Source organism: Lissotriton helveticus, chromosome 1_2 (assembly GCF_964261635.1).
Source record: "Lissotriton helveticus chromosome 1_2, aLisHel1.1, whole genome shotgun sequence".
Classification (NCBI taxonomy): Eukaryota; Metazoa; Chordata; class Amphibia; order Caudata; family Salamandridae; genus Lissotriton; species Lissotriton helveticus.
The window spans coordinates 286,319,705-286,332,483 of NC_136058.1; the positions used below are offsets into that span (position 1 = coordinate 286,319,705).

Genomic DNA, 12,779 nt, shown 5'->3' on the forward strand with positions numbered 1-12,779 from the left:
TTCTGTGAGGAAAAGAGATAAAACTAGTAAAACCTGAGGAGAACTCAGGTGGAGACTCCCTAGCACAACGTGCGGTAGAAAATCTGAGAGACTGAGGCTCCTGACAGGAAGGTTCTAGAGGGAGGTGGTAGCTGATTGGCTACCTTCTGGAATTTGGTCCTTTTTACAAAAGGACATAGATAGGCTACTAAGGCAAGACCCGTAGGCCTACTTTCTCTATGTATGTCTATAGGACATTACTTTTCTATGTACCGGGGACTCCCGTCTCGACGACGGGGAATGATTCAGGCATGTGAATCTATGAAAGACACCCATAATACTGGATAAAACTAGAAAATAAACATTCAGTAGTCTATTATAGATCATACAGTGAATAATTTCCTTATACTGCAACTCTGGCATAAGAAAACGTATGGGTCGTGTCCGTCACTCAGCACTGTACCAGCCTACAGCAATAAACTACCTATAACCAACTGAACAGGCATAGAATATCAGAGAGAGGATACATGCCACTCTGCAGAGAACTTTAATTGTGCCTACGACTGGAGCACCCAATAAGCTTCATACTATGACTCGAAGACAGTTAGACATGTGATGTTATCAAAGTCCATCCCAGCAGATATCTCCACTGTCTTCCTACATTGTATGCCTGCTCAGGGCCATAACCCTTAGACAAAATGTCTGAGTGGACATCCTAGTGAAATACCCAAGCTAAGTGGACTATATAGTGGCTTGCAAACCTGTTAAAACCTGCCAGCTAACTGAAAACCATAAACTGCGTGCCACACTTCGTCCATATCACTGATCAGATGCTCCGTCTCAAAACAACCGCTCCTCAGTAATCATCACTTGACATGGAAACACTTCTCAAACAGGATCAAAACCAAGTCAATACACCACATCAAAACACCCTATATGGTGCAGGCTCGGGGTTGCCCGCAAAAGCATGGGAAGATTTGGACTACATCGGCGAAATACAGAGGCATTGATCTTTCTATCTTTCCAACGTCCACGAATCCGGAACTCAGACAGACTTACCATTTAATGACTTTCCAATCTAATTCGAGGTTTAGCCTGTGCGGAGATATGCCTGTATGTTTATATGACTGTACAATGTTTCAAGCGGGAAGTGCAGTAGAGGGGAGGGGGGAGGCGAGGCGTGTTAGTTTGAATGTTTTATTGATCCTCAAAGGATACCCTCATCAGCGACTTGTATACTATTGATCCGTGCTTTGTATGAACATGGGCTGTTGGGGGCACACCCCGTCGGATGTAAAATTTCGATAAAATCTATTGTAAAAAAAAAAAAAAAACACCCTACATGGTGAAGTATGCTACCCACGTAGGCAAATATAAACGTTGCAATACAACACCAATTTGTTAGAAAACATATTTAAGAGTGCTTTGGGTCGGTTAGAACTGCCCTTGGCAAAAAAAAGGTCTAACAGCCACAGAAACGCAGAAAGGTGAAGCAGAGGATCGGAATGGCAGAATTAGGGGCTTGAAGAAATGGTTGGATCCTGTGAAATGTGGCAAATATGACAAGAAAGAACAGAGCTCTGTCTGGAAACTCAGACAACATGCAGGAGAAATCTGTACTTTGGTGGGCTTTGGGCATTGCAGAGAGCTCACTACATCCACCTTACTAGATGAGGTTTAGATTGATTCAAGTAAAGTGAATGTGCGACTAACACTTACAGGGTGTATATTCATTTTAATACAGTTTGCTATTTCACAAGTACTGGGGATTCCAACTCAGACAGCCAACGTTTTAAGCAGGAGAAGACCAACTACGTTCAATAGTTGGCTCAATGTTTAAAAGGACAGGCTACAGGGAAGTGCATACGCAGCACATGTGTTGCGTACACTCCATCACCGCTCTGTCTGGAGGCTAATAAGTAGGAAGGTCTCTCTGCATCTTAGGGATGATGACCTTTTAGGAAGGAACATCCAGCTATTTAAAGCATTTACTAAACCAGGGGTTGATTCTTATGTGACAGGTTGTGCATGTGGAGAGAAGATCGCAAAAAGTCTAAAATGCACTTTCTGGGAGCTACAACGACTGGGCTGAATTTTTTTAGGTATGTAAACAACCTCTAATCTTTCATAGACATTCTTACTTCCACTAAACCAAAAAAAATACAAACACTAGGATTTTCTTTGCCGAAGGAAGAAACTGATGTATTGCCATAGAACAGTCACAGATGGAGAACAAAAGTCTGAAAATAGGGTAGCATTAACCACATGATGAATGTTTGGATTACCAATATGACAAGTGCAGGGTAAATCTGCAGGTTATGAGTAGCACAGTGAAAACAAAGATTACAATTTGTTTCCCAATAATAATAGCAGCATTCAATGGTTCAGGAGGCCAAAGATATGAATCTATGGTTATTAAAGTTATACCAATTCTTTGAAGCTTCCACAACTTCCCCCTGCAAGTTTCTTGCATCTTCAGGCCAGCAAGCAATTCCATAGCATTTAAACTAAACAAAACAAAAGCATCTCAAACATGAATTCAAATCTTCAAACAGCCAACTATAGACTGAAACACCTTAGCCTACTCATTGTCCGGATTGGAGCCCAAAATATGAAAATCTAAAATAAAAGATTAGACTAGATTCTCGGTTCCCTTCCTTGAAAAGGAGATTAAAGGATCACCTACATGTATAGCCAGTAAGAACATTGTGGGACTGTGAATTTAAATTAAAGCAGACTGTACGTTGGTAAGTTGTCAGACTTTGCCCTACTACACCAGCGACATTAACCATTACCCTACCTCTATCCCGCCTCTCTACACTATTCTCGCTACCATCTAAAAGACTCAGAACTGCACTGTGTAAATAAAATGTTAGATCTAGTATTTTGACACAGATGTTTGTCTCAATTGAAGTTTTAAATTCAAATAATCTACTTAAATACAGTACTTCACCACTGTAAAACTCGCTCGCCAAACAAACTGCGTCATGTCTAAAAATGCATACCATTAAAAAAAAAAACAGATGTGTACAAGCTATAATCTAATAACTCAGATGTGGAATTCCTATAGCCCGACGACCAGGACATATTGTTTGGGGTCAAGGGCAACACGTTTTCATGCTTCTTATCCTTGGGACAAGTAAGCCCATCCCCCTGCAGCACAAACTCTTTGGCTGCCAGTTTGCAGGACCGCATTATAAATCAGGAAAGGGCACTGTCTGCAGTCAAGATAATATTTTGTCCAAATGTTATGTTTTTCAAACTTGTATTTATGGTTCATTAATTGAAAGCCCTTATTAGAGTGAGCAATCTAAGTAAATGTTGTAAGCTCTGACTGCACTTCTAACAATGGTTCCAATAAAAAAATGTGTACACACGTTTTCAAAGTTTAGCATTATGAGGCTATTTACAATGATTCAAGAATGCTCTCCGATTTGATGCAAATATTTGCAGAAGCTTGGAAGCAAGATTGATGATTCTTTGCTTTCAAAATAAAACGTTGCTAAAACAATTAAAGCAGGGAACAAAACACATTGCCATACTATTGTAAAATTTCAGGTACCATTTCTTTGCAGCATCATCTGTTCATACATGCTAGCATTTCCCCAAAAAATTCATAGTGGAAAATCAGTGTAACCAGTTTCAATAGGATAATGGGAAACAAACAAGCATTGGAAATGCCAGTAGGTCTGAAATTGGTGGTCTGCTTTTTAGTATTGTCAATGTGTGACTTGTTATGTCTTGATTTGTGCAAAACCTTATTGGTGTGGGAGCTTCCAGGCCCTCACCAATATAACAACGATTGGCAAAAGCAAAATTGTTTGTTTCAAAAAGCACACACTGCCCCAGTAGTTACTGGCACTGAACACAACTATTTTGTGTGCCGATAAGCTCCTTGTAAAAGAGCTGAATGCTGTCGCTCACAGTGAAGCCAGTCGAAACAGAAAGACAGAATTTTAATAAATGCAAAAGATCATGGTCAACGCTAGACCAAATTAAGGGCCCAATTATTTAAGAAAGTCTCAAAAGTGCACCCATGGTATATGTCCTTACATTACATGCAGCTATACGGGTTTTGTGAATTCCCAAGAATTTACAGAAGTAGGACAAAAAATAGTAATCCTAGAAAATATTTGTGAACTGCATTTTAGCATGAGAACAAATGCATGTGTAGATTTGCTCATGCGAAAATCTGAGTGTTTGCAAGTTCACTTTCCCTACAACCACTTTTTTCCAAACTCTAGAAGGTTTACGTCTGCCATTGTGAGGAGTAAATTTCCAACAATTCTCAGTATGGAAAAAGGTTAGAGAAGAGTTGTTAAAAACCCTTAAAACACACAAGTTAGTAGGTTTGCACAGACTCAAAAGGGCATTCTAACCCTGGAACTATTGCTTACCACTACCTTCGTCCCCATTATGTCAATCAGCGCAAACATGGCAACATAAGGGGATTGCAAGTGTTAAAACACTACTATGGTATGAGCCCTGGCATAATCAGAGAGGCTATATCAGAGCTCTTATATAATGAGATTGCAGCCATAATTTGTCACCCCACTACATGGCACCATAGTGACAAGTGGATTTTGTTACAGGACAAGTAGATTTATGAAACAACCTGCCCCATGGACAAATAGATATTTAATAAATTCCACACCCCTGTAACTTTTCCAAACAAGAGTATAGATGCTACATAGTTCGTGGCACCAGCTATGTCAACGCCAATGTGGTATGTAATGTCACCAGCTCTGCCATCGATGTCATTTGTTATGTTATAGGTCATGTGTGAGATCATAAGCATTGTATTGGGTAAGCAAGTTCATAGCAGGCGCTCAAAGTATGGCCTGTGAGACTATCTGGCAGATTTCAGAGGTTTTAGGTCTTATTGTACGAGTTACTTACCTTCGGTAACGATGTATCTGGTAGAGAAGATTCTAGCCACAGATTCCTTCACGTAAAATAATCCCCAGGCGTGAGACTTGATTCGGAAACTTTTTGCCACAGCATCCCTGCTCGCCGGGGGCGACATCACGCGACTCTACCCAGGCATCGTCCGCATACGTGATGTCACATAAGCCTCAACCCAGCGCGCCTATGTCAGTTTTGTTCAGAGAACTTTCCCGCACCACAACGCGGAGCCACCAAACAAAACTGTGGGAGCATGGGAACAGTGTGCGAAAGAGACCTCATAGGAAACAATGCAACACCAGTGTCCAAGGGCAGGGAGAGAAAGAAGAGCAGAGCCCTGAGCAGCCACCCTGCCAATACATAGGCAGCCACCCTGCCAATACATAAGCAGTCACCCTCCCCCTCCCCCCCCGGAGACAGGGAACCTGTGTAAAAACTCAAGACATGTAGCAGACCTACAACAGACACCCCAAAACAAGGAAAGGGAGACAGTCCCAACAGGCAGGAACAACCAACAGAGGGCAACCACCCCGGAAGAAACAGGGGTAAGGACGACCAAGGGACCCCAACTCAGAGGAGGCAGAGGGGCCAGGACCCTTTGCAGTAAAAGGGAGGGAGGGGAGAGATTGGAGGCAACACCCCCCCCCCCCCCCAACCTGGAGCAGCCCGAGCGGCAAAAGCACCGCACTCCACCCCAAAGGCAACAGAACTTCCACCTAACGCCAGGACAGGCATAAGAACCAGAAGAAGCCTAGAGGGCCCAAGGAAACCAAGGAAAGAGACAAGCCCACCCAGCGGGAAGGCAACAGGCCAACCAGAAGGGCAGCTAAAGCAGAAGCCGCAAGAAGGACACAAACATCCCAGCTCTCAGCACAATAGCAGGATGGAGAGGAAATGCCCAGACCCACTACTACAAGGGTCGTGTAAAGAACCTCAAGAAGCAATAGCAGCATACAGAAACGGCATGGAGAACAGGCACCGAAGGCAACCAGCACTCCCCAGCGGAACATCTTTATATAACAGCTACCACTACCCCACATAGGGTACGGTAAGTCCCAAAACACGGGAACCCTCTTTGTAAGAACTTCCACAGCAGAGGAGAAAGCAAAATTATCACGGGGAAAAACAGCCTAGCGGAAGGCTTGACATCAGCCCAAAGAAAAACAGAATGCCTAATCTCAGGGCCAAGTCTGTGTAACAATTCCAGCAAAAACACACACACACAGGCAACAAGGGCCGTCCAGCAGCCAACAACGTGGGAAAAGCGGTCCACAAAAAAATGACTGGCAGCAGAGGGGTGGAGGGAGAGGCACGCCGAGTCACGCGGTGCCGGAAGGTGTAGGTGCAGAAGGTGTTGAGGCACCAGGTCCCCTGAGGCGGGACGCCTCCAAACCCAGTCAAGGAAGAAAGGAGCGCACCCTCAAAGGGGAGCAAGATCTCTCTCCCACAGGAGCCCTGGTGGAGAACCTCCAAGAGATGGTCTGCCGGGAAATGAGCTATCGGGTCCCCCATGCACAGAATGCCCACAGCTGTGGAGACTGCGTGAGCGAAGGCCACACCCGCCTCGGTAGGGCCCCGTGGAGAAGAAAGTTGTTCCTCTATGGGCGACAGCTGCAGACTAAGGCGGCCTTCCCCGAAGCCAAGCGGGACGGGCAAAGGCCAGACCTGGTAGCCGGAAGGTACTGAAAAATGGGGGACCTGTCGCTCCTCCGCGGGGCACTTCGGCCTCAAACATTGGGGAGCAACCCTTCAACGACGACGGTGGAAAAGACACCACAAGACGGCCAGTCTCCAGGGAAGAGGATACCAATATGCAGCCAGCCTCCGGCGAAGAGGGAGCGTCCGAAGACGAATATACAGAACGACCTCTGTATGGAGCAGTAGAGTCCGCACCCTGAGGCAGGATGCCAGCACCGGACAGGGCTACTCCACGTCACATCGCGTCAGGGACCAGAGAGGGGCCCGAGCGGAAGTGGCCAAGAGGAGGCGCCGGAACGGCACAGACTTTACCTCCGCCGAGGCAGCCGCCTGTGTGGAGGAGCGAGAGGGACCAGGAGAGTGACACAAAGCCCTCCGCCAGCCCAGAATGTTACGGAGGTGGTTCAGCGACCCATGCGGCGGAGTCCGGGACGAATCAACCTCTGACTCGTCCTCCGAAGAGGCAGCCGCCCGCAGGGAGGGACGAGAAGGGCCCAGAGGGGGACCGAGATCCCAGCCCACCTCGACCCAGAGCGGGACAAGGAGAGGTCACAGACCCCTGTGGCGCCACCCAAACCAGGCTCTGGCATCGTCAGCTCAGCCTTGGAGGAGGCCTTCGCCTACCGAGAGGGCCAAGCAGGGCTCAGGGATGCGGCCCGAGCCCCGGCAACCTCCCGCGACACCACAGGGACTCCCGCGGGAGTTTGCGGCGAGGCTGAGGCGCCGTGGCCTGAAGGAGGGACCCCAGAGGGGCCGCACCCAAACAGCACCACATCCTCCATGCCTTGACCATGCCTTGATCTGAACCAGCCAGGGCCGTCGGCACCGCAGAGGGTCCAGCGCGAAGTAAGGGATCTGCCAACCACCCAGAAGGAGGAGGAGATGCCAGCGAAGCCTGCAAAGCCGCCGCTTACGTCTCCATTTGGCCTCTCAAAGCCCCAGCACCGGGAAACGGTGGATAGGAGGCCTAAACGCAGGGCTATATCACCGTGGAGAGTCCACGCCCCCGGAAAGCCGAACACCGCCCTCGGGGACAAACTGCGACACTTCACCACCGGGGAGCGAAGCTCTCGCAACATCGGAGGAGGAAGACTACCACGGCCGTATCTGAAGCAGTCTCCCGAGGCTGATCTAGGGGAGAAGGTTGACCTGGAGACGCGCTGATGGAAGTTTAATTCAGCTCTCTCGCTGCGATTTCGGCTCCAACTGTGGTGCCATAATCCTCCCCCAAACACCACATACAAATTAGATGAGGGTCCGTCGCAGACATAAGACGCCCACACAATGTGCAAGTTTTGAAGCTCGAAGGCATTCGCACACTGTTCCACCAAGACAGAAGACAATGGTGAAGAAAAAAGGGTCTCAAACAGGCCCGCAGCAAGATCGGATCCGCGTTGCACGCGGAAAAGGAAAAAACAGACGTAGGCGCGCCGGGTTAGGGGCTTATGTGACCTCGCTGACCTCCCGTGCGCCGACGACGCCTCAGCGGAGTCGCGTGATGTCGCCTGCCTCCAGCGCGCAGGGATGCGGTGGCAAAAAAATTCCGGATCCAGTCTCACGCCTGGGGTTAATTGGACGTGAAGTCTGCAGCTAGTAATCTCTATCGGATATGTACCCATAACTGGGCTTTGTTTAAAAGAACCCTACAGGTATTTTTCTAAAATCCTACCTTTTTTCTTCGGCTTATTGTCCAATGTTTCACTCCATTTCAAAAATATTTTTCAAGCCAACTGAATCAAACTAAGTAATGTAAAACAAATATTCGGTAAGCGTAACATTGCTGACTTACACACTACTCGTCCTTAGACCTCTTAGTCTTTGATGCCAATTTAAGAACATACCACATGCTTTTCATTATGCAGTCCACATACAAATGAAATACTCTGCACAGACTGGCTCTCTATGAAAAGGGTATGTAATCCTGCAGAGATGTGTTTTATGAGTTCATCTAGACCCTCTTAACTACATGACAATTCTCGGATGCATGGAAAGTCAGTATTTGGATAAAAAAAATTATGATTGCAATAGTGCAGGCATAGCCCCCGATAAGACAAATATGACATGTTTACAGATGCACAAATACTTACATGAGTCTTTCCACTTCCCGTTTGGCCATATGCAAAGCACGTTGCCTTTCCTCCCTCAAAGATGCTCTGTACAAGAGGCCGGGCAGTGAACCTATGACATAGTAACACACATGAAAAGGATGGCAAAGGGGTAATTTAACATAAGCAAATAAACACAGGCGTTGTGTCTTTTAGCATAGTGGAACAAGACTGCTCATGAAAAGATGCACATTTGATACTATATATTACTTAAGGATTGACAGATGGAAATGTTACTTACCTGTAATCCTAGTTCTCTTCCAGGGGTATCCTCAAAGTCATAAGCACTAACTATTCCTGCCCATGTGCGGAGACCCCGGAAATAATAAATATATATATATATATATATATATATATATATATATATATATATATATATATATATATATATATATATATATATATATATATATATATATATATATATATATGTAAAAAATTTCCCATACCAATGCAGCTCCCAAATGGAGGCTAAACAATGTAATTGCACACATAAAGATGGTATTTGCCAATACATAAAAACACAAGAGCAAGTAGCTCTTGAACTCTTTTTTGATGAGTAAAACACTCACAGAGCAAAGAAAAAAACCTGCAACTAAGTAGACATGGTTGGCCTACATGCTGCATTATAAAACAATAGCATGGAAAATGAAAGCATTTTCAACCAAAAAACTGGCACGTGCCTTTAAGGCAGCCATGACCCCCAGCTTCCCATCATGCCTCAGGAGTGACAGTTAAGTTCTTTGCATAACACTGAAGGTCAAGGTACAAAGATATCCTTTACCATTTCAGAAATAATCTCATTTGTCTGGGGAGGTGGGTGGGCTGCTTATGACTGAGGAGGATACCCCTGGAAGAGATCTAGGATTACAGGTAAAGTAACTTATCCTTCTCCTTCTCTTCCAGGGGATCCTCATCAATAGTCATAAGCACTGAATAGAATAGCAAGCCCATCAACCACATGCAGACAAATGAGAAACAGTGATCCAATCAACAACAACTAAAAATCAGCTGTTGAACAGATTGCTCAAGGAGTCTTGCCCTACTTGAGTGTCCGCTCTAGTATCTGAGTCAAGACAGTAGTGCCTTGTAAATGTGTGTACTGATCTCAAAGTGGCCGCTTTACAGATCTCGGAGAGCGGTAGATTATTGAGGAAAGCAGTTGTGGCTGCTTTTCCTCTTGTGAAATGAGCTTTGGGAGCAGACAAGAGTTGTTTCCCTGCTAACTGGTAAGCTAATTTAATGCAAGAAACTATTCATCTGGAGATGGATGTTTTTGTTGCTGGGAAACCTGTTCTGACAACCATAGTTCATTAATAGGTATTAAGACTGAGACTTCTACCTTTCTAGATAAAACTTTAAAACCCTTAAGGTCAGATGAATGTAGTGCCATCTCCGCTGGAGTGGAGGGGTTAGGAAAAAAGGTCGGTGAGAAATAGCTTGATTGACGTGAAAATCAGACACCACCTTCGGAAGGAAGGACGGATGTGTTCTGAGCACCACCCTATTGAGATGGAAGACTAGATCGGGTTCTTTAGAGCAGAGGGCCCGTATCTCACTCACCCTAAGAGCAGAGTTGATAGCCACCAAGAACACGACCTTCCACGTAAGGTGTTGCAAGGTCCCCTTGTGGATAGGTTCAAAGGGTGGACCCATCAGTTTGGACAGTTCCAAGTTCAGTTCCCAAGTAGGCAAAGGGGGCCAAACCAGAGGGTAGACCTTCTTAAGGCCCTGAAGGAAATCGTTCACCACTTGTAATTGAAAAGAACAAGTTACTTGCCTTCGGTAACGCTTTCTCTGGTAGATACAGTATCTGCCTGTGGATTCCTCACCTTGTGAATATCCCCCTTGCGTCACCAAAATTAGGAAATTCTTTTGTAGCTTCGCGCAAACTTCGAGGCACGGCATCGCACGCGACTCCGCTGACGTCACTGACACTACAATAGGCCCACGCCAGCGTGATGCCATCAGTTCCGCCCTTTTTTCTTGCCTTCGAGGCACACGGACGGACCAATGACAGTAGACATATACACAGTATACGCAGTACAAGAATCAAGGTAACAGTGTGAAGCAAATGCAATAAAACATTTGAAATAAACAACTCCTTGACAATAAAATAAATACATTACAGTGACTCTAGTATAGAAGATTGGACAACGGGGAGGCGGGTGTGTCAGTGAGGAATCCACAGGCAGATACTGTATCTACCAGAAAAAGTGTTACCGAAGGTAAGTAACTTGTTCTTCTGATAGATACATCTGCCAGTGGATTCCTCACCTTGTGAATAGAGTCCCACAGCAGTCCCCACTCCCGGAGGAGGGTGCCCACTCTCCTACACCAGAAAGTCCTGGAGGACAGAGCGCGCAAAGTGGCCATCCCTCCTCACCTCAGTGTCCAAGCAATAATGCTTTGCGAAAGTGTGGCCCAAGTCGCCGCTCTACAAATGTACTCAACCGCTACACCTCTTGAAAGTGCAGAAGTCGAAGACTTAGCCCTAGTAGAGTGCGCTCTTATACCCTCTGGAGGATCCTTTCCGGCCAAAGAGTAGCAGATCTTTATACAGAGGATGATCCATCTTGAAAGAGTCCTTTTATGTACCGCTCTTCCTTTCTTGCAGCCAGCAAACCCAACGAAGAGCTGGTCATCCATTCGATAGTCTTTAGTTCTATCAATATAAAAACACACTGCTCTCTTGTGATCCAGACGGTGTAGCCTCTCCTCCTCTTTGGACGGGTGAGGGGGGAGGATAAAAGGTAGGAAGGGTAATAGATTGACCTAGGTGGAAGGGAGACACCACCTTAGGGAGAAAAGCAGCCCTGGTCCTAAGAACCATTCGATCAGCATGAATGGTCAAGAACGGGGGCTTGGAACTAAGAGCTTGAAGCTCACTTACTCTCCTTGCTGAGGTGATCGCAACCAGGAAGACTGTCTTAAAAGACAAAAGCCTCATGGGACACTTGTGCAAGGGTTCAAAGGGAGAACCCATTAAGTAGGTTCATACAAGATTTAAATCCCCCTGAGGAACAATAAAAGGAGTAGGAGGGAACTTATTTGTGAGTCCCTTCAGAAATCTCAAAACTACAGGAGATTTGAAAAGAGACGGCTGGTCCGGCAAACAAAGAAATGCAGACCATGCCGAAAGATAGCCCTTAACCGTAGCAACAGCAAAACCTTGCTGCGCCAAAGAAAGAGCAAACTGTAGTATGTCAGATAAATGGGCTTTCAAAGGGTCAACAGACTACTCCCCACACCAAGAGACAAATTTAGCCCATCTGTAAGAATAAATGGACTTAGTGGAGTCACGCCTAGCTGATAATATGACATCCACCACATCGTGTGGGAGAGAAAAGGAGTTCAGGTTGTCCCGTTCAATCTCCAGGCATGAAGGTGTAATGTCTGGAGGTGGGGGTGTAGAACCTGCCCCTCCATCTGAGAGAGGAGATCTGCCCTGAACGGGAGACGGAGCGGCGGGCGAGAGGAGAGGTGGAGAAGGTCTGTGTACCACACCCTTCTTGGCCAATCCGGGGCGATCAAAATAACTTGGTCCCGGTCTTGGCGCATCTTCCTCAGAACCAGAGGAATCAAGGGTCTGGGAGGAAACGCGTAAAGGAGTTGTGAGCCCCAACTCAATGGAAACGCGTCCCCCAAGGCTCCCTGCATCGGAAACCGGAGGCTGCAGAATAACGAACAGTGAGCATTCTCGCGAGTGGCGAACAGGTCCACCTGAGGAGTCGCCCACGTCTGGCAGACGTGACGAACCACCTCCGGGTGAAGCCTCCACTCGTGGTCGGCCGAGAACTGCCGACCGAGACGGTCTGCTCGCACGTTTAGAACTCCGACCAGATGACTTGCCATCAGACAAATCTGGTGGTCCTGAACCCACGACCACAGGTGCAGAGCCTCTTTGCAGAGACACTGCGACCCCACTCCTCCCTGCTAGTTGATATACAACAATCGCGGTGGTGTTGTTAGTCAGGACTTGCACGACAGACCGCGAAGAGAAGGGAGGAAGGCCTTGAGTGCCAAACGAATCGCCCTCAATTCCAGAAGGTTGATGTGAAGCAACCTTTCCTCTGGAGACCAAAGACCCTT

The 12,779-nt window shown here is 46.5% G+C and overlaps 1 protein-coding gene across 2 annotated transcripts in view; it reads right to left on the reverse strand.

The window, feature by feature from the left end:
• Positions 1 to 12,779, reverse strand: part of KIF2C (kinesin family member 2C) — a 1,469,089-nt gene that overhangs the window by 587,870 nt on the left and 868,440 nt on the right. For both annotated transcript variants that reach the window (XM_078671750.1, XM_078671748.1), the window contains one exon: positions 8,670 to 8,760. In XM_078671750.1, coding sequence (XP_078527876.1) covers positions 8,670 to 8,760 — 91 coding nt within the window. The remainder of the gene's footprint in view (positions 1 to 8,669; positions 8,761 to 12,779) is intronic.